Genomic DNA, 27465 nt, shown 5'->3' with positions numbered 1-27465 from the left:
AGGTTTTAAAAAATGGTGAATGTTTCTGTTTTATAGTTTTGCAAAAGTAACAGGGTGTAAGGTAACAAATAATTATGAACATATACAATAAGCAATATGAGTGTTATTTTAACACTTTTTACCTGTGAAGAAAATATTTGTTACATAGCGTTATGTGATATGTGAACTCATACAGTGTTGATTTAATTGTAATTAAATATATAACCTTTTTGGTAGAATTTTGTTCATATCTCTGGTTTTATTGTTGTTCTAAATTCTTCCAGTAATCAGTTTATGTATTTTCATGTCCAGCGTTTGTCTGTATAAACACCCAAGGGTTTGACAATGTCTCCACCTACTGTTAATGTTTTCACATGTGTTGTGCTTTCATTTTCATTAGATGTACTTAATCATAATTTAATCATAATTTACTAGTAAGATATTTTTTTATGTTGTATAACCACATTTGTCTTGGTAGGTACTTTTGTTCTGATTCACTTTCCAAAAAAGCTGTAAAGGTGTTCTGTATTAATGAAAATAAGTCTGTGTTGAGTATAAGTTATAGTCACTGGTCAGTAATGTGTACTTGTTAATATTTTCAGCAACAAAAACATTGGTGAATCATGAACATGAATGCACAATACTACTGCAGTCACTCAAAATATTGTATGTACATTCTTATGCTGCAAAATTTTTTAAATGTTAGATAATAAAATTAAGTAATGCATTTACACAGATATAGTTTAAACTAATTGTGCATAAATGCCTGAATTTAATTCACAGAGCAATATTGAGAGGTTACTAATGCAAAAAACAGTGGTCCTCACACACGGCATCGATTTCTTGCAAAAACATTTGAGAGAACTCTTTTTGAGAGACAACTTGTAGCTTTACAAAGGTAAATAAATGCATTAGTAGCTCATATGTGGAGCAGCCTGTCTGAAGTACAAGAAAACAAAAAATGTGCTCAGGGGAAAAAGGCCAGGCAGCTTGCTTTTGCTGTTTTTTGCAGCTATAGCTACACAGCTGTGGGTACAAGCAAAAAGATGCATGAATTGACCGTTCACATATATGGACGCATGTCCATGGATCGAATATGTATTCGAATTAGGACCACATATGGAAGGCTATGTTCACATTAAAAGGCTGAAGTGACTCAAATCCAATTTTTTGCTCAATGTGGCTCAGATCTGATTTTTTTAATGGCTGTGTAAATGTGCCAAATCTGATTTTTTCAAATCAGATCTGAGCCACTTCCATTTGTGGTCCTAAATCGGATATGGATCCGATCTACTGACATTGCCAAATTAATCTGTGCGCATGTGGGGCGTTTTAGGGACAGATTTGTTCGCATTACACACAGATACAAGTCACTTACATTTGTGAATGTGAATCTTCAAGATAGACAAATCCGATTTGAGCAAAGAATCGGATTTAGGAATGTGGCTTGTAATGTGAATGTAGCCGAAGTGGCTCAGATCTCATTTTTTTAAAAAATGGCACGTTTACACAGCCATGAAAAAATCATATCTGAGCCAAAATGTAGTCATTTCAGCCTAATAATGTGAACTTATTCTTTCACATATGGTCCTAAATCGGATTCGTATATCAACGACGCCGTTCGCAAAGGGTTACTCATTAGTACTACATTACCCATAAGCAGTATGACCTGACGCATGCGCGGTAAGTTCTGACTTGTCCCCCTCACCCTCCTCACTCCCTCCTCCCCACTTCATGTAAGATGGTGGTTGGAAGGTGCCGCCGCTGTACATGGTCATAGAGGCTACGAGAAAGGGCTTGGTCACTTCAGTTCAGAACTGAGAAATAACCCCCCTAACAATTCAAGCACACTGCGGAGTCCGGGGAGTCTCTGCCATATTCCCATCCCGACTGCTGAGCATTAATCCCGGGGAGAACACAGTTAGACAGGGTGAGTATCAGCAGCCAGCAGCCCAACAGCTAACCCTATGGCTAACCTAGTTAGCGTTAGCTCACCTATAGCTCAGCAGCCAGCGCTCACCACAGACCTCACAACTCAAACTCAGAGTCTCCAAAAGTTTGGTGTGCCGTTTAGTGCGGCGCTTGGTGTTTGAACCGGAATGAACATGCACCTCATTCGGGTCTACAGGCGTGTTTGGGTTGTGTTTGAGTGAAAAATCTCTTGTAAGACTTGGGGTGTCGGGCTGTGCCGGTGTTCCGTCGAGTTATGCTATCCATCGATACGTGCTCCCTAAAGGCACTGCGCATGCGCTGACCTACACTTTTTTTTTAAACATTTCTCATGTTTATTTTGTTAATATATCTATTTGTGCTTTTTGTGCTTTAAACAAGCTGGATTTACGGTAATTGCGCAAAAGTGTAAATGTAAATTGGTTAAGATCAGTACGATACTTATTATTTACAAAAAAATCAATAGGAAATTGTAATGACCTCTCATTGCTGTAACTTTACCGTGATACAGTGATTTATGCTATTAAAATGTACTATCTACATCTACTGGGACTTTTGCTGGGAACATGCTCTAATATGGTGCTTCTTTTGTATTTTTAGAGTTAAACACACTAGGGTAGCACGGTTTGACAGGGTAGCAGAACTTGACAGAACACCGGGCTGGGAACTGCAGGCCTCGGCGCTGAAATAGCGATGAGCTCTGAGACGCTCCGGTAGTTAGCTAGCTAGCTTGTTAGGCTACGCTAGCCAGCTAGCGTTAGCTTAGCTTAACTAGCTCGTTCGGCGCCTCCACTATCCACCCTAGCTTGCTACAATTTTATACGTTGTTTTTTATTATTTTAATATATATTGCTGTGAAACAGCATATAAATATGAGTATTGTTGATGTCGGACACCATGTTAGCTTAGCTAAGCTAAGAAGTTGGTTTTGTAGCTAAGCTAGCTGTTTAGCCCGCTATAACTCGGCTCGTCTGTCAGTTAGCTAGCCACTAAGGCTAACCTGTCAGGCCGGCTGGAGAAAGATGTGTCGGGCTAATCACCTCAAACCTGCGCTCTGAGTGTGAGTTATAGTTCGTGGTTGATCAAGTTATTTGAGTTTCTGTGAATTGTCCTCCTTTTAGTAACTTGTTGTGTTCCCACCCCTTCCTGCACCTTTTTGGTATAAACTACAGAGTGACTAGTCTTTGAGTGGTCCAGCAGACTAAAGGCTGGAGTTTAAACTACAAGGGCGAGAATATGGGGGCGGCTCAGTGGACTAATCACAGCTGTCCGCAATGCATAGTTACGTTTCAGACTACGACTTAGTATTCACATCCTTCCGTAGACTACGCTGCAGGTTCGACACAGAAGTATGATATGAGAATTGAGAGTCCAAGAGAGCACAATTGGCCTTGCTCTCTCTGGGTGGGTAGAATGTGCACGGGCGGGTCGGTATGGATTTTTTGGGATCGATCTAAGGAGTGGGTTAAAGACGTAAAGTGGCCGTCCAGCCACAAGTTGTCATGCAGTGAAACTGTTCTGTGGAATGATGGTGCTCCATGCATCCATCCATCCATACTTCTGGAATTTGTCTTGGGAATTCTCTAGTGTTTATGACTGGTGGATTCAGGAATGCAATTGCAATCCAAATCTGTTATGTAATTTTTATGGACTTAACTCCCATTATCAGTAAATAAGTGAATATTCCATTATGTTCTATGGAAAGTTATGTTTGTAGGTTTTATAGGTATGGAGGTACTCGTGTAAGTGAATCTCCAGCAAGTGGCTCAAATTAAGTGGGTTGTTTAAGTCTGTGGGTGAATGTGGGAAATGTCATGCGTGGTATGATGCAGCATTCAAATCTTGTAGGTTTTCCAAAAGGCGTCCAAAAGGAGCCACACTTTTGGCAGCTTTAGTGAGAGTTTAGTCTCCTACGCTCAGAAACAAAGATATATCAAATAATCATATAAATGGTTTTGGTTTGAAGGTGATGCGTAAATTTGAATCAGAGTAACCAGTCAGGGTGTTTGGGGCTGATATTGATAATATATGATTTTTCAGGACTATAGGTCGATGGCTGGAATAGCTCCAAGCACCAACTCTGAGGTCCCTTAAATTTGTGTGCAGAACTTCTGTGTTACTGGGCATAGATTGTAAATTTGGGATGAACATCAGCTGATAACGATACATAGTTGGGCAATCCTTCTATTTTGATTAATAGTTACCATGTCTGTTGCCTTTCTTGGGTATACTTGAATTTAGGCTATTATGTAATGTGTTCTGAAGATAGGTGTGTCTTTATCAACATATCTATTTTAGAAAGGCGTTGTTTTATGTAGTTGCTCTCTTTGGAAAACTGGGACAGTAAGATAAAAATAAATAATGTAAAGAAAATGTTGGCCGAATCAGATTACGATGCAAAGGAAGATAGCATCAGCATCATAGTGAAGACTGCTTGCTCGCCGAATTATCTGTTGTTGGTCCAGATGTGTATCTAGGATTTATTTCAATGCAAACAATGCAAGTAAACATTTAATTGTGGTTAAACATTTTTAGCACATATTGATTATTTCCTATGTAAACTGCATTAGCATCATTTTGCAGTCTTTTTCTGTAGGTGTAGGCCTTTATGTCTTGGCAGGAATGTAATGTGGGTGCAGCACTGAAAAAAAAACTAGAAAAAGATGCAGTACACTGAAGTCGCGATTTGGTTCACAACATGGTTTGGACCTCAGTTCTGTAAAACAGTGGCTGGTGGCAACAGAACCCCCCAAAAAAGTATAAGACAAGTTTTTATTTTTTTTGTGTTCTAAGTTTCAGACTGTCAATTTTGATCTATGATTAGCATGTCATTTTGCAAATAAACAGCTTAAGACAGGGGCACCTAAACTTTTAATGGCAAGAACTTGTATCAACACTCACACAGTACACAGTTTTAAATAATGTAGTAAAACAAGGATTTTTTCTGTTTTCAGTAGGGCTGGGGCGACGCGTCGACATAATCGACGTCATCGATTACAAAAATACATCGATTTGCATAACGTGCGTCGGCGCGTCGTAAACATGGCGGCGCCTGTGGAGAGCATTAGAGGTTAGATCGGGCCCAAAAATTCCAACTGGCTGTTTTCGGGCTGTTTTAATGAGCGAAATATGATCAGAATTATGTTAATTAACACGGTAACATAGAAGCATAGAACTATTATTTAATTAAAATGATTTTTAAGAACAGCTAAACACAGTTCTGCAAGTCAAACGCGGAGGAGTTCACGTGCGAGAGACACAGAGAGAGAGACACAGAGAGAGAGAGAGAGAGAGAGAGAGAGAGAGAGAGAGCTACTCACAGGTGAAGGTTCTCTTTGATCTCCTCGTGCTCATATTCTAGTCCCATTCATAATTCTGCAGCTCCCTCAGTGTTTTCTGCCGTATTTTGCGGCTAGCGCGAGCGCTTACAACTGACACCGCGGACCGCGAGGTGCCGCCGCGTTTGTGCCGAATCCGACTCTCTGCTGAATCTGACTCCCGCTTCGCGGACAGAATCGGCACAACACCCCCGCTGTAGAACTGCGGTAGTGAAAACAGCGCTTATAAATAAATTAGTTTAGTTTCACTTTCAGTTTTCGTTATTTTTTTTTTTAAATAAAAATATCATTAAAAAACAGACGCCTACATCTCGGACTATTTTCTGGAGCCCGGGTCGGATTTACGGGCGGGCCTCGGGTCATGTCGGGTTCGGGCAGAGAATCTAAGCTCTGGAGAGCTTGGACTCCGGAGAGCAATCTCCAGCTACAAAAAAACGCCAGCGGGCATCTAAAGTTTGGGAGCATTTCACGCAAAAGGGCAACAATGTGGTCCTCTGCCATACGTGCAAAAGGAGCACTTGAAGCGCAAACATCCAGGAGCACTATGTCAACAGGGTCACACAGTAAGTTACCGTTTACATCAGGGTCTCCGCGGGTGTCCTTAAAAAGACTTAAGGCTGTCTACCAAAGGTTTTAAACCTGCCACAGGCAGAAATTATACATTTTTGGTTTATATTTGTGCATGGCATTTCACAGTTTCCAGAAACAGTAGCATTATTCATAAGTTCAGGTGTTTAGCTAAGCTAGCTGCCTTAAGTTATTTTAGCTAGCGCCGTCGGCGCTGCGGTGTCACACCGTTTTCTGTCACCGTCGGAATTTTGTGACCAGTGCTCACGGTTATGAGCGTTCATTGGCAAAACGGAAGCTTTCTATACCTACACCTTACCCTCAGCCCTAAACTGAACCGTTTTGGCCAGTCGGGGTAAACATTAGAAACGAACACGTTTCGAATCGGCCAGTGCACCGGTCTGCTGAGAACTACTTGCCAGTGGTCACAAAATCTAGCGGTCACAGAAAACAGTGCAACACACGGTTGTGGTGTATGGGAGCTTATCCATTTTTAGCGTTATAGATCTAAACAACGTGCTGTACATGTAAGTGATTATAAGTGTGGGGTTTGGTTTAGTAGGCTTGTGTTGTTGTTGTTGTTGTTGTTGTTGTTGTTGTTATTATATATAAATATAGTAATTTATCGTTTGCTTTAAAACGTAAAATAATTATTTAAATATGTTTCTCAATGAATAGATTAGTCGACTAATCGAAAAAAATAATCGTTAGAATAATCGTTTAAAAAATAATCGTTAGGGACAGCCCTAGTTTTCAGCTTCATGTATATACACAAACATATTAAATGCATTCAGATAACAGTAATATTTAGTTGTTTGTTGATTAATCATTGGGTTATAGGGCTGACAGGCATGTGCTTCAGTGTTTATAAAGTAACATTGGTATGTAAATATTATTAAGTGTTAATGAGGATCACTAGTGCAGTCATAAAACCCAACTAACACTTGATGCATAGCAATGCATGATGTCAGTGTTGTGCGCCACTTTGGCCTTTGATCTCGACCTAATGACCTGATGATGTAAATGCATTCCTCTGTGTTGAAGTAATTGTGCTGTGTTTTTACTAAGATTCTCTAGTAGTATGTAGGCCTGTGATTATAAGTGTATTGTTTATTTGTTGTACATATGTATGGTCAGGAGCTGAATACCATTTCTGACCTTGAAATTGCCTGTTGTGTTTACTTTATTGTTTGTTTACATAAGAATAAAACATACCAATATTTTGTTAGATAATAAACAGATAAAATTGTTAAAAAATGAGAATGTCAACGAAGACGTATGTCTAAGCATGCCTGTATAGCAAGTGTTTTCCCAGAAGTGGTCCAAAGATTAAAATTTTTTTCATACTTAACAAAATGAATAAACTTTATGTAGTGAAATCTTGTAAATAGCTGTAACGCATTTATTTCTATGTTTATTCATTTTTATATTATTTGCCTTATTTTTCCTGTTAGTCAGGCTGGACATGCCATAGCTCTCATAAAAGTCCTCTCTTATAGTTTCTTTGCTCAGTGTGCTTTCTGCCCACCTTTTTTTGGCTCTCTTTAATGTTCTTCTCCACGTAAGTGCACATTAGCGAGGAAAGAAATACTCTGCTTCTATGTGAAACATAAACGGACTCGGAAGCTCCTAGACAAACTTTAAAAATGTCTAAGTAAAGGGGCATAGGGTAGCGTAGGTCATTCCCCAAAAAGTTAAATGTTAAAGACAAGCTGCAAGAACTTAGTGTGAATGTCCTTAATATGCATGTTGTCGTCTAAAAATACTTTATATGCAATTTTTGTTTTCGTAAAAAATAGATGAATCTTGAAAGGGCCTTATTTCTACAAAACAAGTTACAGAGTACTGTGTAGTTTCTTTGAGTTAATAATAAATCATGCCTTTAAATTTTTGAACTAATTTAAGCATTGTTAGTGTTTGTTAGCTTTATGAGCGTTAGTAACTAAGTACATAAGTACGAGGTTATGATGTGTAAATAAATGATGTTTTTATATATATATATATACATACACACACACACACACATATAATATAAAAATTAGTCTCTTTGAGGCAGTCCTTGAGTATGTGACAGAATATCAAAATTGCAGTATATCATTTTGATTGTATCGTACCTTTTGCACACATTTTAAAAATATATTTCGCTACATATTTGCTGCAATGTATGGACAAAGAAACAATCACCTAATAGTTTATCAATAAATCAGTGACATTAAATAAATATATATACATGACATGAAAATTACAATAATGGTTTTATGGAATTATCTGTGACACAATATATTGTCCAAAAATTGTTCGTATAACTATTGCAGTAAGGTTCATTTGTAGGACACTGTTGCTTTTCAACCACAGAGAATAAAAGTGTTACATAGAAAACACAGATAAGCATTATTTTGTGTACATTCCTGAAAGTGAGTTGTGAGAGAAGTTGCCTGGTCTAGGTTTGAGAGAGGTCAAGTGTGAATAAGTGTGGCAGATGATTAAAAGAAGTAATCAGAGAGTAATAGATAATTAATACAGATGTATATCACTGGCCCCATGTGGGGAAATATGCACCAGCAGACATTGTCTACAGCAGACACAATGTTGTAAGTTTTTTGGCGAGGGTGGCTGCTAATACCAACAATGTTCCCAGGGGGCACATGCTGTAGTGTCAAGTTTCATAGAAATGACTGTGGCTGAAAGCCATAGGAGGCCTGTTACATAAAAACGAGTCTGCACGAGTGTAACAGAGTGGATTGCATTTGTTTGAATAGGCCCACCTGCAGCCTGTTGGCACAGTCTGTATTTAACTTTATGTACTCAGGGCTTCTGATAAGACCTATAAACATACCACTTTCTCTTTTCTTCTTGTCTTGTTTTGAAAACAGTGTTTTCCACAAGCCAAGATTACTGCTGTCATAAAATGACTGCATTTTCAGTGAGGAATCAGAAAACTTAAGTGTATCTTTTGAAGTGCCTTAATTAAATCATTTTTGATTTCTATGCATGAATTCTAATTTCTATAGTGACATTTTTTTTGATGTATCACTTAGTAGAAAAGGAAACGATGGAAACACTTTTAATTTATACATTCTTTTGTGGCATGTCATTTAAGTAACAAATGTAATTTTGCTTTAGGGTTACATTAATGGTATAACCAATAACTTTGAGGCGTTTTCTTTAATAAACTGCTGTGGCTACAGATTTAGGAGTTTTCCTCTGTTGTCATTTCCTTGGCAGCTACTGCTACCAGCTTGTCACTGTTCTGAAGTCCACAGAGTCTTTTGGCCATCAGGCCAGACCACGGATGTGAACCATGCTATTCTAACTGTCAAACTCTTGTGTTAGTCATGTGACGTGTAACACTTCCTTGTTGTATCCACAGACAGAAAAACAAGAAGTTGATGAAGGAACAGCAGATCTTTTAATGTTTGCTCATAGAGCTCTTTCAGTTTTTTTCTTCTATAGGCTGACGTAGGAATGAAAAATGAAAACGTGCTTTAACCATGAAGCAGTGCAGTGAATTTTAAATTTGCATTTATTGGACATGGTTGCATTTAGTAAAGTAGAACATGCAAAGCTTGTGGCAAATCTGGACTCTGGAATCTGGAAGTTTAGTTATTTAGCTCTATTTTTGTGCTAAGAGAGGTAAACTGTTTGACTCTATAGTTGCACCTGATCAGCCCTCACTATAAATAAACTGCAACACTACACCAAATTAAATAGCAAAGTGTACTTAGAAAGAGGCTGTATGGACCACACGGGAATGGAAACACAAATTCACTGAGTGTAGTACATCACTGATGATATATTGCGCTCTGCTGGATCCTCACTATTGCCATTGTGCTTACTCTAAAGAGGATGGACCCAGAAAAAAAAAACACTTAACATTTCAGTTTGTATTGAACTTAATTGTCTGGCACGCAATAACTCCAGATTAAGAAGCTTAACATCATAAGTTACACCAGTTACAAATACCTGACTTAAGACACTCAGTTGAGACCCTGAATGTATCTAAAGGTTCTGATCCATTCAATGGAACCCAGGTATATATACATGTGCCCTTAAAATAAGCTGGTGCTTTACAAAGCTGATCAGTCCCATATCTCTTGAATTCAGTGTAACAAAGAGGTCATAATGCAGTGTTGTGCATGTTGATGAAATTTTGTGCAAATGCACACAACCTCAAAATAATGTATGTAAGGAGTGTTTTTAAAAGCCTTTCAGATTGAGTAGAATAACTTCAGTGTGTATGTGTATGAGTTGGCCTATTCCAATATAAGACTTTTGCTTGTTATACCTCACCAGTATAAGCATCATTAATAGTACCATCCCTCAGTAGTCCACTACAGCAGCCTGCACATATGTATTCAGTCTGACTTTAACATATGTTAAAGTTTACTCAGTCAACTTTATTGCTCTGTTGTTGTGCTGCATTACATCTTTAACAGCTGAATCATTTGATTGGCCGTGTCTCTAGACTTCACTGCACTACATCTTGGTCTGCATTCATAATGCATCTGTTGTTGCTAGACCAGTAATATGTATTCAAATGTAGCATCATGCCAGATGTTAAAGTGACTGTGGTATGAGATTTTGCTGTGATGCATTCTTGGAGGGAAAATATAGTTTAGCGAACAGTGCTGTTTTTTTCCCTTTAGACATTTGTGTTGAGTGGTATGCTTTCTAAGAAGCAGAATGTCAGTCATGTTTCATTCTGGTTTGGTCTGATTGCAGCTATTCTTGTTGGCTTGACTACATGCATGTTTGCTTAACACCAGGGGTAGCACATTCTTGTCCTGATGGTATAACCTAGCATAGTTTAAAGAGATTTCTCGCTCTCAAAAAGCACCCGATCTGGTCATTACAAATAATGCTGTTTTCATGCCTGGAGATCTGCATTGACGCTGACTTTTGGTTTCACATTGCAATTTGCAGATCGGACCAAAGAAGTTTCCTGTGTCCTGTTATCTTCACATGCTTGGGCTTTCTATACTGCACACTGATTGATTGGTTTATAGAATGTTGTCAGTTAGGTGAATTGATTTCCTGGTGTAATGCTAAATTCTGCCTCTGCAAGAATTCAACTTTCCGTTGTGGACACTCACATCACGACAGATACAACTCTGGTTCCTTTTTAAATTAGGGTTAATCTACAGTTACAGAAAATACAGGAATCACCAACATAAGCTGTTGTGCACATACTGCTGCACGATGTGTGTGCATTAGAAGGGGAGTCTAATTTTTGCACAACACTAGTTATTTTTGTAGTATACTTTTGTATTCAGCTTCCTGTAACTGGTCTGAAAGTGTGCACCATCTAGAAAAGCAGCTTTACACTGCGGAAAACCCAACCATGATTGAGACTATCTCTATTGGCCTGATCCAATATTGGTTGGAACAATTTGGTACAAACCATTGTTAATTGCACCTGCTGTTTTGGTTCAAACTGAAAAGGTTGAAAGTCCAGACTTAAGACTTTCGGGCTTTTTATTGTCCGACTACATTGGACACTGGGCCTCAAGGAGTGGACTTTGAACCACTGCTATACAGCTATTAGTTGAAAGGTACATATATCAGATTTGTCCCCCAGACACAATTGAAGAGACCCCCTCCACAGGAACAGTGAGGGTACCATTCCCACTGTGTTGCTAATTCCATCCACGGTTCGTTTCAGCATGCTTGCAGGTCCCGCTTGGCCGCTTGGGACCTTACATCGGCCAGAGGAAATGCTGATGGCCCTACATGTAGAGCAGCTGAGTGTGGGGAGGGGTTATTAACCCCCTTTCCCAGCGTTTCCATTCCGGTTTCCCTTTTAAAGATAGAAACAGAGGGGCTGGCATCTTCTTCGACAGCCGGCCTGCCCTCAGCAGGGTATTTTTAGATGCTTCCCAAGTGTCCCGCCTCTCAGCCCTGTCTTATACTATTGGTGCTCCCCCTGCAGAGGCTCTGGACACACTGCCTCTTCACACACTGATTTGGGCAGAGCATAGACAGCACAGATATGTTGCAGAGGGACATTGACAAAGATGTGATCCAAATGTGAGGAGATGAACAAAGTACACATGAAGGACTGAGCCTGAAAGTTTCCGGGCACAGTGACCTGCTGTTAGACAGGCCATTTGTCAGAGATTTGGCAAGGCTGTGTTATAGTGGCTGCGAGGGCTGGGCAATTTGACTCAAGAACTGTCTTGATTTTTGGTTTTGGACAAAGTATAATGTTAAAGTATTAATATTTATTTATAACACAAAAAAGCAGCCTTTAAATAGTAAATATCAACTATGCATCTAAGTAAAATATATACGTTTAATAATGGGCATAAAACAATTGTTAAAATTCATCAATGTACAGACTTGTAAAATATACCGTAAAATACAGTGTTTCCATACAATTTCGACCCAAATCTTTTCAATGAATTTTAATGAATTTACACAGCCACACAGGGTAACCTGTATGGATGTAAGATGATAACGGATTTATATCGGTATCTGCCAATTTATGTGTTTTTTTTTTATTTTATTTTTTTTATCCTTGTGTGTGCGTGCGTGTGTATAGTCTGCCTAAGAAATCTGTTTGTGAAATGTTTCTTTTCAATGTGACTAGACTAGTGGGTGGTTTTGCTCCTTCCTGGGAATCCTATTCAAAGCACTGTTCAGTAGGTGAAGGGATAAGTCATCGTGAGGAAGTGCTGCCACTTGTTTAAGTGTGTCTGTGCTGCTAAGGCCAGTAAAATAAAGGCAGAGAAGTTTTTTTTCTTTGTTGGCCTTTGACATTGATTTATCAACTCTGCCTGATTTTTAGTGTTGTAGACATGTAAACAAGTTGCCTTTGTAAAATTACTTTATCATAAACCTTTCAAAACAAACCAGACAGCAGTTTTTTATTCTTATACAGTGTAAAATGTTATGTAACTAAGGCTAAATTGCTCCTCTTCCCCATTATTACATTGCAGTCTTTTTGTTTTAGTGCTTTAATGAAGGATCTGCTTGCTGATCCAGAGACCTTTGGCCTTTTTTTCTCATTTTCATTTTTAATTTCGCCTTTGCTATGGCGTTATTTCACAACCTAACAGCCACGTTTGGAAGTTTGGTTAAAGAAACTTGATGATGGTTTGTTTTCTGTGGTAATGGTACATGAATGGGACAGGAAGCAGGAGTTTATTCATAAATTAGCCTTGAAATGAGCCAAAAAAAAGAAAAATAATGTATTTCTGGAAATAGAAAGAAATTTAATAAACATGTTTTATTACTTGTTTGGTATCAGTCCAGTCTGATTTAGTTTAGGAAATTGGAAATGCTATACCAGTGTTGCTTGGAAACTGGATTGGGTCTGTCACCAATATTATTTTGTAAATACATAGCTCAAATCCATTCTTGATCTACTCAAAAAATGTCCAATTGGTGTCTTAAGTTGTTTCACATAGACAAATTCATGTGGTGTAAAACATTATGCTTTAGCTGTGCTTCTGAAGGCATTTTAACAGATCTGTCTTAGAGTAGGGTTTGAATAATGTAAAAAAAAAAAAAAAAAAAGAGAAAGAAACTAATTCGACGACAACCTATGTCCTGTTTTAAAATGAAGCTTTGCTGTGTTAATGGTTTATTGCTGCCAGCAGTGAATGTCTATATCCACTATGCAGTGATGTCTACTGTCTAGATCTAAAAATGCCTGGAGTCATTTAATATGATGCTTATAACTGGATCTGTTTTATTTACCTGAATCTGTAACTGTGCTAATCATTTATGTCTGAGCTGTCAGTCCTTTCAGAATTCACAATTTCAGATGCGCGCACAGGGAAATCCTCATCCTCATTATCTGTTTACGCAAATGCATTTCTGTCTTGCCGCCAAAGATGATTGACGCACACCTGTGTTTTGTTGCATCGTGCAGACGGCAGGCATGATGATCATATCTTATTCTTTTGTGCTATAAGTAGTGAAATTCAGTGGGTTAGCTCTTAATTAGTGGTTGTTCTGTTTCTGTAAATCAGATGCTTGGTAGAGTGAGTGTAAATTCTCTCTTTTTTTTCTTTCTCTGTTTCTACTCAGTCCAGTGCCTGGTCCTCCTCCTCCACTGCAACAACGCCGCCACTTGACGCCTTGTGCCATAGGATGTCCCGTAGCCCTGAGGTGAAAGAGGACCCAATGGAGTGCCCCTTGTGCATGGAGCCCTTGGAGATTGACGACGTCAACTTCTTTCCTTGCACCTGCGGCTACCAGATCTGCCGTTTCTGCTGGCACCGCATCCGCACAGACGAGAACGGCCTTTGTCCCGCCTGCAGGAAGGTAGAAAACCCATTTATTCCTAAGTTAATAGAAGGCCAAAGGGAAGGTGGAGTAAGGTTTTGTTTGCCTGTTTAATTCTGAATTGAAAATCTACTAAACCCTTTATCTTATCAAAAACACTCAATTTTCCTCTAAACAGTACATGCTGTTCTAAAACTGTGCTATCCTATGTCCTGTTTAGGCACAGTCAGTGAGTCTGATTATTTGACCTTCTAAAGATTAAATCACTGCTGTTTTTCAGTTTTTTTTTAAAGGAACCATTAGTGTGATTGGAGTAGTATTTTTTTTCTTCTTCATTATTATGCCACCTGAGTCTTAAAGCATCTTGAGAGCGGTTCAAATCATATTAGCGAGTATGGCTCGCTGACCACAGGAAGCTGCATTTTCTTGTTTCTGGTCAACCATTAGATGGCCAATCAGGGCTGGAGAAACATCTCTGGTTGGTGGCTGGACCAGAGGATCTCTGGCTCATGCTCGGCTCGGCTTGGTCAGTCTGGAGTTCCTGTTGTTCATGTTCGGGGAATGTGTAACTAAAACGTATTGATCACTAGCCAAATATTACCGCTCTTTATAAAGAAGCTTTCAGCCAATATTGTGAGTACCAGAGCTAACCAACACCGCTAACCACATCGAACATTCAAAACTTTGGAGTTTAGTCTCTGGAAACAGCTCATTTCAGTTATGTTTCTACTTTACTTTTTAAAGTAAACCACGTTTTTAAAGTGGTTGGTTTTAACATGTAAAGTACATTTCATGCTGAGAGACTATTCACAGCATATTACAGAAGCCCTCCATTAAGGTGGTATTGGCATCTAAGTAAACAAAACTGTGATAAAAATAAAAAACAATCTCTTTTTAAAGTCAAACACGTCTTGAAAATTAATCTGCACATAAATATCTTCTAAAACCCATTGATTTAAGTGAGTAAAGCCCTGCCCTCATCTTAATTAATCTGTTATATTGTGCCGGTATACAGGGCAGTAGCCATTGTTTTTTAGATACAGCTCTATTAGCCAATCATACGCGAGTTCCAAAATGTACTCAAATGTTTTTGAGCATTTAGATAAAAGTATTCTCATATAAATAGCCACATCTTAGCAATCACCCAGGAACACTTTACTAACCAGTTAGCAAAGCCATAACAAGAGCAGCGCCCTTGCAACTACTTAGCAACACCATAGCAACCAATTTTTGTATCATAGCAACACCCCCAGCTACTCACCTCATCTAGAAAGGCATAGAATCAACATATGTACTATATTAACACCTTAGCAACCACTACCTATAGCAGCAAAACTGCCAGGCTGCAATCCTGCTTGCAATTTCAGCAGGAACTGCACTGTCTAGTGACAGTTTAACTGTCAAAGTAATAATTGCATCATCTTTTTCGATTACATGATGTAGTTTGTTAAATATCACTGGGACCATTTTAAGAAGCATTTTTTTTTTTTACAGATTCACATTTAAAAGCCTTTTTTCTTAATATTTTCTTAGCCTGAGGATCTTCACATGGGTCTTTTGTAGAGCAGGATTTTATTTTTAGGGAACAGCTCCATGGGGGTCGGTGGTGAAAAGTGTTTTGATGATGGCTGGTGTTCAGCATCCCAGCTAGCTTTGATGGAGAAATTTCAGCTTGCTCCATCGCCTCAGGGTTTCGGCGATTTTTTTTATCGTTGTGCTGCTCTGCAGCTGTCTGGGGGAAAGTGGTGGAAGAACCTGAGTCCCACCAATTTGTCCTCCCTAGATCTGTTACTTTCTCTTTCATCAGAAACACCCCTCCCAGATCTGCTGATCAATAAATGAACATTCCCCAAGTGTCCACAGTACACACAAGAACACTTAAATCTACAGTGCCCTTTACTTCAACCAGTAAGGCACATATGGCTCCTCTGGAGGATGAGCATCATATAAGGCTTCTTGAGTTCGATTTTTTTTTCCTTTTCCAGCCTGGCTTGTTATGGCCATGTACTGTTTTTCTTAAGGATATCTGGTTCAGATTAAGCTTTATACTTGGCTCAGAAATATTTTATGACATGGTGGAACCTGAATGAATATGTATTTTATTGTGTGTCAAACTATTTGTTAGTCCATATAATTCAAAAAGTGGACATGTACTTATAATAAATATTTTTTAAGTGAATTCTTTAGTTAATGCAATGGTCCTTTTTGAACTGTTTGGTTGTATAAATGCTTCTTTCACTAGCTATGATGTATTATATATAAATTGGTGGAAAATCCTTAGTGGTTCTGCTGATCCAAAAAAGCTTTTGTAGTACTCTATATAACTCAGTTTTCTCAAGTTTACCCCATATTTTTTTAAACAACAAAAATACTCTTGATGTCCAGCAGACAAATTGATGATCAAATTAGGCTGTGTAACATTTTATTAGTCCTAGGTGTAAAAATAAATAAATAAAAAATAGACCTTAGTAACCTAACTAATATTGGATGGCATTTGAACTGGGATCTCCAAGTATAAAATTTCAACTGGAACACCCCAAAGAGAGCCTTACTAACACCAAGTTCAAAGTCCAACATGGCGGCTCCCCACATCAACAGTAGTAAAAGCAGTAACATTACACAGTTTATTTGCTGTCTTATCTATTTGACTCTCAATAAATCCCTGTCCAACTTCTCATGGTCCACACTGACATTGATGACCTGGGACACAAACAGTGGTTAGATTTTGGTTAGATATTCCATAAAAACCCCTGTAAAGGATTGATAATAAACAGCTGTATTAACCTTCAAAGTCTTTAGCTCACTGTTTTTTTTAATGTTTTGAAATGGTCCAGTTATTAATGTTTAACTGCAGCACAGGCAGCTCAGGTGTGATGGGATGGATTCCCAGTTCCAAAATCTGATTTTGAAGGTGAACGTGGCATAAAAATGAAACCGTTTGTGTTGATGTAGGTCTATAGTTTTCACTGGTTGTACGGGTTGATTTCAGGTGCATTATGTTGGGTTTAATGGAGCCAACTTATATGCATACATTACATGCATATTTATGCAAGATAAGTTAATAAATGAAACATGCCGTGCTACAACATTTTGCTTCTTGATGCACTGTTCTCAATTTGCACATTATTTCAAATGGAGACAGATTACGTCTTCCCCGAAAGACTTATTATTATAAGATATTGGTTATCTTTGACTTCTGGTGAAAAATCCCAGCAATTTTCAATATAATATAGAATAGTAGAATGTTTGAATCTCTTTTGGTTACAGTCTGGGAGGGCACCAACAGTGATTGTTCTTCCCTGAACATTAGCTGTTAGCTTTAAATCTGTCCAGAATCAGTGAAATTTGATTTAATGCTGTCATTTCTCTGTTCTAGCCATACCCAGAAGACCCAGCTGTGTACAAGCCGTTATCTCAGGAGGAGCTGCAGAGGATAAAGAATGAGAAGAAGCAGAAGCAGAATGAGCGCAAGCAGAAGATCACAGAGAACCGGAAGCACCTGGCCAGCGTGCGCGTTGTCCAGAGGAATCTGGTGTTCGTTGTCGGTCTGTCGCAAAGGCTAGCTGACCCTGAGGTGATTTTTACACCCACTCAAACCATATAAATATAAATGCAAATTCATCTAAAGAGTATTACTGTCATCACAATTCTAAAAAAAAAAAAAACATAATGCTTTATCACTTTTTCTTGGCTTTCAGCATAGTTGTCTTTGGTTGAGGTGTAGGATTGCACTGTTTAAGATAAGAACAGGTTTTCAGCAGTTACTTCCTCATTGGGAAATTCCTCTTTCTGTTGAATTACATGCTCAACAATTCCTGTTAACTCTGTTTGAACACACTGTGAACTGGTGAACGCTTTGTGGAAGATCATTCATGAGTCACGTTAGAATCCAGACTTCAAGATTAATAGTAATTCAAGCAGGAACTGCTAGACAGACACCCACGCACATTCAGTTGCATTCAGTTGTCCCTGTTGCTCTGAATAATACTGTGTACGTCAGTTTTCTGAGTGGTCAGAGATGAGTTAATAATATTCTTATATAATGGTATTTTTTTTTCCTGCACCATTCATGAGTCCTAGTAGTATAATTAAAACCAGTACAGATAGTAGAAATAACTAATTATCTAAGTAAATCAGCTTGTTTTAAAGGTATAAGCAGTGTTGTGGGTAATGTTCATTTAAAAGAACAGGAAGTGAATCCTTTGGAAATGCCTGATGCCGATGCTAACTGTGTTCAGAGCTGAATTAATCACTGTTTTTTTAAATATCAGAATGATGTTACTGTGCTGGTCAGCTATAGTACGATCTGCTGTTTAATACAGGTGTATGATGTCTGTAGTTTACTCTGGTCTTCAGCAAAGTCCTTAAAGGCATTTTCACTCTGCGGTCTTGTTTACAATGCGATCGTGTGCTTATTTCCAGCCATATAATACCAGCTTTTAATCTGTTGTTATCGGAAGAGACCACAGATTATCATTTCAGAAACTGTTTTTATCACTGTTTTAAAATATGACAAATATAATGAACAAACAACCAGAAAAACGATTGGCTGTTTTTACTGAAGGACAGGACTATATACTTGAAAGGGTGTTATAAGGTTTAGTAATAAGGTTTTTTTTGTCTTCAGTAATTAAGTTCAGAACACTGACATAGTCTTGGGCTTATATGACACCTTTAATAATAAATAACACATTTTTGATTTTTCACCATCACAGGCATTTAAATATTTTCTGTTGTGATAAGTACGGATTAAAAAAATATATTTTTCAACCCTATTTAAAATAACAGTAATTTATAACCCGCAGTTTTTATGCAGTGTGGTCAGTTTGGGGGACCCTTTGCTCCATATTAAGCTGTGAAAAGTAATAGTAGTTTTAATTTACTCTTCACCATGACAAGGCTTTTGCATGTTGCTTTGAATTTGCTCCCTCAGAAATTTGAAAACTAGCTGCCCACAAGCTTTTCAGATTCCAGTCACAGTCTGCAGCATGCCCACGGACACCTCCCGCTCTCTTGTTCTCTCTCTCTCCCTCTCTTTTTCTCTCTCTCTCTAATAATTTTTTTTCTTGTTTCCCTCTCTCTGTGCCATCACTGCTGACGTCATGCACTGTGAATAGCTCCCAGCACAGTGCAAATTATTCACTGCAAAAAGCAGAGGCAGAGTGAAAACACGCCTGCCTCTTCCCAAAGCGTACCAATGAGATTAGGAGCACAAAGCTGAGGGAACGTTTCAGTGAAGTGTTTATGGGCAACAGCATAGCTTAATCCTGAGTGTGTGCGCGTGTCGTGTGTTTGTTCTGACGGTGGAGTTTGGAACAGGTGTTCAAAGTATGCTTTTGCACCTTTGCAGAATAGTGATGGATTAACGTTATGAAACCTTTTACTCTTTTTCTTTCCCCCCTCCTCTTAACGCTGCGTACACTGTTTGGCTTCTATTGTGTTTTCTACATTTTCTGATGTTTTTTGAGGGAGTTGATGGATGGATGGATGGGTGGATGGATAAAAATGCATATCATGGTATGGTAGGTTTGTGACTTAATGAACTGTTAGGAGTACATGTAATATCATACATTAAGGCTTTGAATCAAGGTTTTGATTACTATTGGGTTTATTTTTTCCCACTCAAGTACACAATATATGAAGAAATCCGAATGCTTTAGCAGAAAAACACCTATAGAGCACTATAAATAGACCTAAAATAATTAATGTAAGTATCAAACAGGATATTTAGACACAAGTTTTATATCAATTTACAATATGATATTATTGAAGCCATTAGAGGCATTACAGTATTTACGCAGCTGCTTAAACTTTTCATATATTTAAAAGGGCTATAGTTAGTCATATTGCAAGGAGTAGCAGCAGAAGCTCCATGAGTTCTGTTTTCATGTTTTTTCAGGCAGGACAGCATGAGAAGTCCACAGAGCTGAGCTGCCGTTACTACAGTCTATAAGCTTGTTATGCTAACCTGCTGGCGTTAGCTAGCGAGCTCTGCTAGTGTGCTTCTTTAGCGGCGCTGTTCTTCATAGTACTCCTCAGCACCTCTAGTGGTATAGCAATATGTGAAAATGCATACCGGTTCTAATTTTCCCTTCAATATACTGTATGAACCGGTATACTACCCAGTAGGCCTGTCGCGTTAACTATGTTATCGACTTATCGTACGTCGATGTCGATCTTTTTTTTTTACTGCAATAATTTTGCCAACGTCAATAACAGCCACGTATTCCGTGTGGATTTTGGGAGAGAGCGAGTCCCTCTGCACTCTCGCACAACCATCCAGCCCAATTCTTTCAGCTGAATATTGAATATTAAAATTGTTCCCCCAGAGAGATCCTGCCTCAAGCCCCACATGGTAAACATGCTGGTGTTTCTTGCTCAGCAGGGGGGGTTTAGGATATTAAAGTTAAGGTTATTTATGATATTAAAATATTTTATATTGGGAGCCCAATGTCTGCTCTGAATAATATAAAGTTAGTTTAACTGTAAATTGGTGTAGCAATAAAAAGCATTTTCTATAGCGGTGCTTTAAAAGGAAAATATTATCGTTTATCGCAATAATTTCTGGGACAATATATCGTCCTGAAAATGTTGTTATCGTGACAGGCCTACCACCCAGCACTAGTGGGGATGGATGATGAGGCCAGCAGCCTTGGTTGAACAAAGGCCACAGAGAAATTTCTAGGCCGTGGTTCCGGTTAGAGAGTGACTCGAACCTCAAGCGTGTTGGTCTGTTGAACTGAAATCCTTTGCCAGTGAACTGCCACTCAATCCCCAGAGACCTGGCAGACTGATTCTGCTGGATTTCCTGTGTGGATTTGTTCTTTTTTCAGTGTTCGTTTGCTATGTTTTGTAAATATCTTGTTGATTTTGAGGTCAGAAGTTCTGAATGCAGTTTATCTATTGAACCGATCCCTTTCATTTCTTTCATTATCTTTCCAGGAATTGTAGTATTGTGTTCTGTAACATGGGATTTGTTTACAATGGTTTTAACGTTTTAAAGATTCTGTTTGATACTTTCTGTCTCTAGCATCTTCAGCCATGCCTCACGCCTCCCATTTGTGTTCTCAGCATGATGTTGCAAAACCTAGTGAAGGTAGTTGCGAAATACAGACAAAGCAGTTAGATAAGGTGGCACTTACATTGTTAACGTTTTCAGCCCTAATTTATTGAATCTGTTTGGTTAAATCCGGTGAGAGTATGCTGGTGTCTTTCTGATTTGCTTCTCTGTACTTGTTCATGCAATTCCTGTCTTTACCTGACTGCTTTCCAGCCATGGCTATCCCGTTAGAACCCTGCTGATCCTAGCTCTTACCACTCTGTGGCTAACCTACTTCATTTACTCTACTGTATCTTTACATAGGAATTAGTTATGTGCTGCTGTATTAATGTTAAATGTTACTGATAAATTACCTTTTAACTCTGTATATACACTTAAGAATTTTCCCTATGAAAAATAAAACATCTGTTTATTAGACAGTAGAATTGAGCCTTTTGGGAATAAAAAATATATGCTCATCTCCAATTATATCAAGATTTGTAACAGAATAATAAGCATTAGATAATTAAAATGTTCATGTCCCTGACTGCTTGATAAGTGATTTGTTGTTAGTTTGTATTCAGATCTGAATAATGTTTTGATATTTTTTAAGCAATGTTTTGTTTTGTTCATTGTTTTGTTCAAGTCCTGGCAGTGCAGTGTTGAATTAGTTTTACACTTTTTATTGTATTATTCACATTTAATTTTATACCTACTATTAAGAGGATTTTTTTATGTAGCTTTTGAAATCTTTCCAAACTTTCAGTAAGTCTGAAAGGTTAATCTCTTGCCAAATAGCATTATTTAGTAACTTCTTTTCTTCCACACTGTGTTTCAGGTCTTGAAGAGGCCAGAATATTTTGGGAAGTTTGGGAAGATCCATAAAGTGGTCATCAACAACAGCACCTCATATGCAGGCTCACAGGTACAATTAAATCGTACTTTCTTTACAGCTCTCCTGATTATAGTATATCAAACCATCTAACACTTTTTTTTTAAAATAAAAAAATCTCCTCCCAGCTGCTGATTTATCTAATTTGCCCTATTAATATCCTCTTTTCCAACAGGGTCCTAGTGCCAGTGCCTATGTCACTTACATTCGTTCAGACGATGCGCTAAGAGCTATACAGTGCGTCAACAATGTCGTAGTAGATGGTCGAACACTTAAGGTAACAATCAAAATTAATGCTTTTATTTAGAAAGACATTTTTATTTAGTTTAAGTTTTTCTTGAGGATGTACACAATTCACTACTTTATTTTTCCTGCAGGCATCTTTAGGTACAACAAAATACTGCAGTTACTTTCTAAAAAGCATGCAGTGCCCCAAACCAGACTGTATGTATCTACACGAGCTGGGTGACGAGGCTGCTAGTTTCACAAAAGAAGAAATGCAGGTAAATCTGGTTCGTGTTTAAAGTTTTTTCAGGTAAAGTTAGGCTTAGATTTAAGGTGGATTATGTGTGTGTGTGTGTGTTTTTTTATAGGCTGGAAAGCACCAGGAATATGAACAAAAACTTTTACAAGAGCTCTACAAAATGAACCCCACCTTCCTACAGACCTCCACAGGCACTGGAGAGAAGACAAAGGGCAAATCAGGCTCTGCACAAAGGTTTGATATTGACGTTTTACACAGTTATATTGGATTTTCTCTCAGTAGGTACATTTTATATATCTTTTTGATTGCCTCTTTCTTTCGTTCTCTTTTTTTTTTTTTATTAACAGTACCAACAGCAACAAAGACGCATGGCCATCGTTACAGCCTACAGGAAAGACCACCAATGGGCTTTCAGAACACCGCAAGAGCCCAACCCTAGATGGAGGCTCAGACTGTGAGAACTTGACTCCAGATGGTCCAGAGTCTGAGCTTGGCCTTGGTCCTCTCCCAGCCCTCTCGCCTTTCTCGTCAAACTGTGAACCTTCCAGGTAGGCGCATCAGCAGCCTTACAAAATAAAAATGACCTATCTGAGTAACTGAGTAACACAAATAGCAGTCAGGGACACTTTAAATGATGCGCTGTGTTATAATTATTAACTCTTCCCTATCGCCAGAAGTAGTGCAAATAACAATGATTACACAATCATTACACACAAGACAATGCACAATGGCGCAAACATCTGCAAAATAATATGATGTGTCTACAGTGAAACTGATGCAGTCAAACACAATACTGCTTTAAATTGAACTCTGAAAATGTGCAATAGCTGGTGAACAGACACCTGTAGGTCTTATGCTCCAGGCTGCTTGATGGGCTTGTAGGTCACAGCGATTACTTCTAGTGCTCAGTGTGAAAAGCTTGGTTTTAAGGAGAGCCTGAATATGATGGTTCAGAACCTACGCTGAGCAGGTCATGATGCTGTAAGAATTTAGAAATAACAGGTTGTAAATATCAATATATTCTAACCTATTTTATACAAGATTCAACAAATCCACCTTATTGTAATTTTGGACCTGCTACACAGGTTACCATCTGTGTGTGTGATTTGATTCCAAATATGATCTTGCATATGTCATTTCTGTGGTTTGGTTTCCAGAGGGAGGAATATTGTGCAAGTTATGCTGTAGAAACATTGTAATTAAAGGAGCAGCATGACCTCTATTTTAAAGCAGCACTAGGTAGGATTTCCTTGATTTTTGATCTTTTTAAAGAAGTAAAATTACAGCTTGAAACTCACTGCAGCGCTGCATTGAGGTGTAATAGGAGGAATAGCGGTCCTTTCGTATCTGGGCCGGAGCTCCTCTGAGCTCAAACCAGACTCTGTAGGTTTTCCGAGGCGGCCGCAACCAACGCTCGTGAGAACTGCGACCTGCTTTCCGACCTTTAGTTCTTTTGTTCTACAACCTAACATACAGACACTCTGGCAGAAGCTGGAAAGAGACGGAATATGTCTGTGAAAGCCAGAAAATGAGAAGGAGAAACTAATCCGCATGAAACATTTATTACACTCTGCAACTGTAGGGGGAGCCCACGGCACAAAATCTCAATCCTACCTAGTGGAGCTTTAACATCTTAAACAACATGATGCTGTACAGCGTGATAATACTATAAAGAGTGTAATTTTCTTATTTGTTAATAAACATGTATACATTACCTGGATATATTCCTGCCATATCTCATCGTGTGCAATAATGTCACCAGCATTTTGTAATATTGTGAACGATAATATACCCTGAAATATCGTGCCATATCACCCTTTCCTCATTTCCCATTATTTATCTACTAGAGAAGGTTATATGTGTCCAGTATCATTTATTTTACTTTAATCCTGGATATATGGAGATGTTTGGAGTGCATTATTAGTATCATGACATTCTGGATCATTGACTTCTGTTACAAATCTAAAACAATTTTTGTATATATATATATATATATTTAATATCTCATTTAGGGATGTGCTATATCATATCGATGCATTTACAATAAAAAAAAAATACATTTCCATTTTGTTGCAGTAGTGTATTCTTGAAATATTTTTTTTTTTTAACTCAGGAGTATTGTTATTGTGAAAATACAAATACAATAAAATGTAGTGTTTTAAAAGTGTAATGTTTCTCGTTACAAGTGTGTAGTTCCTTACAAGATAAAACTGAGTGTAGAAAGTGTAGATCTCTTAGCACATATTTAATGGCATGCTGAGGCTCAAGGCACTGCATGGCCTGACAGAAGGTAACGGTCAAATGATATTGAACATTAAACATAGCAATACCCTGCCTGTACTAGTGTGATGTACAGAACTTGTGGTTTTGTAGATGAAGAGCAACTATTGTTAAGCAGAATTTATATTTGAGGACTTCAGCTTTGAATTTCTCAACTCTGCAGTAATTGCGAATTTCTGGACTGGAAACTGGATTTAACCTCTGGTCTGCAGAATGCGTAGCACCCAGCCACACAGTGCTCAAAAATTGTCTGCCAGGAGGCATACGTTACCTGCCTGAGCAAAGCATTTGCATGCCAATTGGGCTTCCAGACTTAGAGCTTGAGAGCAGCATTCCCTTATCTGTGTTGTCCACACAGTGGTCACAGCCATAACTAGACTGTCCATTTCCTGTTTTCCAGCTCTGCTCTGATTGAGTGTCCTCACTAGTGCCAAAGACCTTTGCAAAAATAGTGAAAAAGGTATAAGGAAGCTGATCTTGCAGTTGTGCCCCCCAGGTTGCATGTGAATATGACAAGACTATCAAGAACATCAAGGACAATGGGTGGAATCTACTGGCACATAATCTACTAAAGCAGTTGTAGATTTTCTAACATGCATCAGCTAAACCTGCCTCTAACTACCTCTCCACTGTTTAAGACCTGTAAAACTCTGGCCAGAGCCCACAGATGTACAGATTTCTGCTGTTTTGTGAGAGGTTTGACCAACCTGCTTTATTTCTTGATCAATGTGGATGTGCACTAGTGGGATAAGCACAGAAAGACCCGAGGGGGCTTGGCTCTAAAGTGTGAAGCATGCTAGTAGGTCATACCTCTCAGAACTGGGGAACTATCAAGTCGACAGTTTAGTCTTAGGGTGTTTTCACACCTGTATTTGGTTTTTATAGTGCAGTTTTTTTTACTTTGAGAGTTTCCCCCGCGGTTTGGTTGAGTTTCACACAGACACAAACCTGAACCCACCAAATTGTGCCTTAACAAACCACGGGAGCATATTGTCTCCTCTGGTTGTTTAGAGCTGTCTGGTGCTGGAGCAAGAAAGTAAATATAGCAAGATTTTGCATTCCAGACCTGAGTGGATAGTTGTCGCAGTAAAATTGCTGCTGCGGTTTCAAACTGTTTTTTTTAGTGGGATGTCCTCGCATTAAGTGGAGTGTGTGACCTCTCAGTTTAGCTATTAGATGCAGTTTTGCCAGCTCATGCTCAAGCTCATACTTTTTAAGAATAATCACATCTTTTTTTTCTTTACAGCCCCAGTGACAAACCTCCAGAAGCCATCAGTTTAGTAAATGGGGAAATACTACCACAGGTATGTTGTACCACAGACAGTATTGTGCTCTCGTTAAATTCATAATATTGAATTTTCAGTGTATAATCTTTTTTTGTGCCTCCTTCTTTAACTGTTTGATGTGCAAACTTTTGCTCCATTCAGATTCCCTGCAGCGTCTCACCATCGCCACCTCCTGGCTTGCCCAAGCCGTGTCTGGTGGTGCCGATTAGTGTACCAGGCTTGACTGCGCGTTCGCCCTTTGAGGGAGCTGCAGCTGAGTCACAGTCGCTCTTTTCTGACAATAGCAATTTCCGGCACCCCAACCCCATCCCTAATAGTCTGCCCAGCTTCCCCAGCTCCACACACAACAACACAGACTGGCCCACTGCTCCTGAACCACAGAGCCTCTTCACCTCAGGTTAGCAAGAAACAGTTTAACCAGTACATTCTGTAGTTCTCCATCTAGGTAATCTAAAATGAAAATGAATCTCCTGCTGTGCTTTTGTGTTAAGATGTCTTATCTCTCTACCCCCCTCTCTTCACAGAAACCATCCCAGTATCATCATCCACAGACTGGCAAGCGGCCTTCGGCTTCGGCTCCTCCACCAAACAGCAAGAGGATGATCTTGGTTTCGACCCCTTCGACATCACACGGAAAGCACTGGCGGACCTCATTGAGAAAGAGTTGACAGTTCAGGACAAAACTTCACAGCCCTTCGGCCACATAAATCCTGCACCAGGCTTCCCCCACGGCCCCCTGCACAGCCCACTCCACAGCCTCCCCCCTGGAAAGGGCCCTCTGCTTCCCCCCGGCTCATCCGCACACTACCCCGTGAACTCTGGGATGCCCCCACACGGCTTCTCCCAGGTCCCACAGCGGGCAGTCTACAACTCCTTCAGCTTTCCCAGTCAGACACAGGTCTCGCGCCACAGCTGGTTGGCCATGTCTGCACGCAGCAACCTCCCGCACTTGAACCATAATGCCACAGCTGCCCCCTCTACTGCACAGCACAACAGCTTCTTGGACTTGAGTTTGCCACCTCAACAACAGCAGCAGCACAGTACAGGGTTGGGAGGCATACCTATCACAGGTGAGTTTGTTGGATGTACACAGGCTTTCTGGCGAATGCAGTCCTGATGTTTGTTTGTAAGATAAGTCAAGATAAATAAAACAAAGTTTAAGCCAGAAAATCAGTGCATTGCATTGTTTGTGGTCATAAAATATATTTAGAGTCTTCAATAATACAGTGCCACTACACTCATTGAGTTCAGTTAAAACTTTTTAGGAGGAGCCTTATTTGATTTTGTGGCCAATCAGAACACTAACATTACATGCTATACAATATAAAAACATTGTACACACATTCTTAGGGGTATTTCTCATGGGGGAACATTTGTCCACTAGGAGGCAGTATGGTGCTGTGTTGACAATAAGAGAA

The 27465-nt window shown here is 39.0% G+C and overlaps 1 protein-coding gene across 1 annotated transcript in view; it reads left to right on the top strand.

Moving 5' to 3' along the window:
- The first annotated feature begins 1690 nt into the window (after nt 1–1690).
- The window catches only part of cnot4b (CCR4-NOT transcription complex, subunit 4b), a 36089-nt gene continuing 10314 nt past the window's right edge, over nt 1691–27465 (top strand). The window contains exons 1-11 of the mRNA XM_007259759.4: nt 1691–1909; nt 13869–14105; nt 17443–17640; nt 21944–22030; nt 22173–22274; nt 22375–22500; nt 22591–22715; nt 22829–23029; nt 26008–26065; nt 26189–26444; nt 26572–27117. Of these exons, the coding sequence (XP_007259821.2) occupies nt 13932–14105; nt 17443–17640; nt 21944–22030; nt 22173–22274; nt 22375–22500; nt 22591–22715; nt 22829–23029; nt 26008–26065; nt 26189–26444; nt 26572–27117 (1873 nt within the window). The 5' untranslated portion in view covers nt 1691–1909; nt 13869–13931. The remainder of the gene's footprint in view (nt 1910–13868; nt 14106–17442; nt 17641–21943; nt 22031–22172; nt 22275–22374; nt 22501–22590; nt 22716–22828; nt 23030–26007; nt 26066–26188; nt 26445–26571; nt 27118–27465) is intronic.

The sequence above is a fragment of the Astyanax mexicanus genome, chromosome 2 (assembly GCF_023375975.1).
Source record: "Astyanax mexicanus isolate ESR-SI-001 chromosome 2, AstMex3_surface, whole genome shotgun sequence".
Classification (NCBI taxonomy): Eukaryota; Metazoa; Chordata; class Actinopteri; order Characiformes; family Acestrorhamphidae; genus Astyanax; species Astyanax mexicanus.
This window is presented reverse-complemented; position numbering and strand designations above follow the sequence as displayed.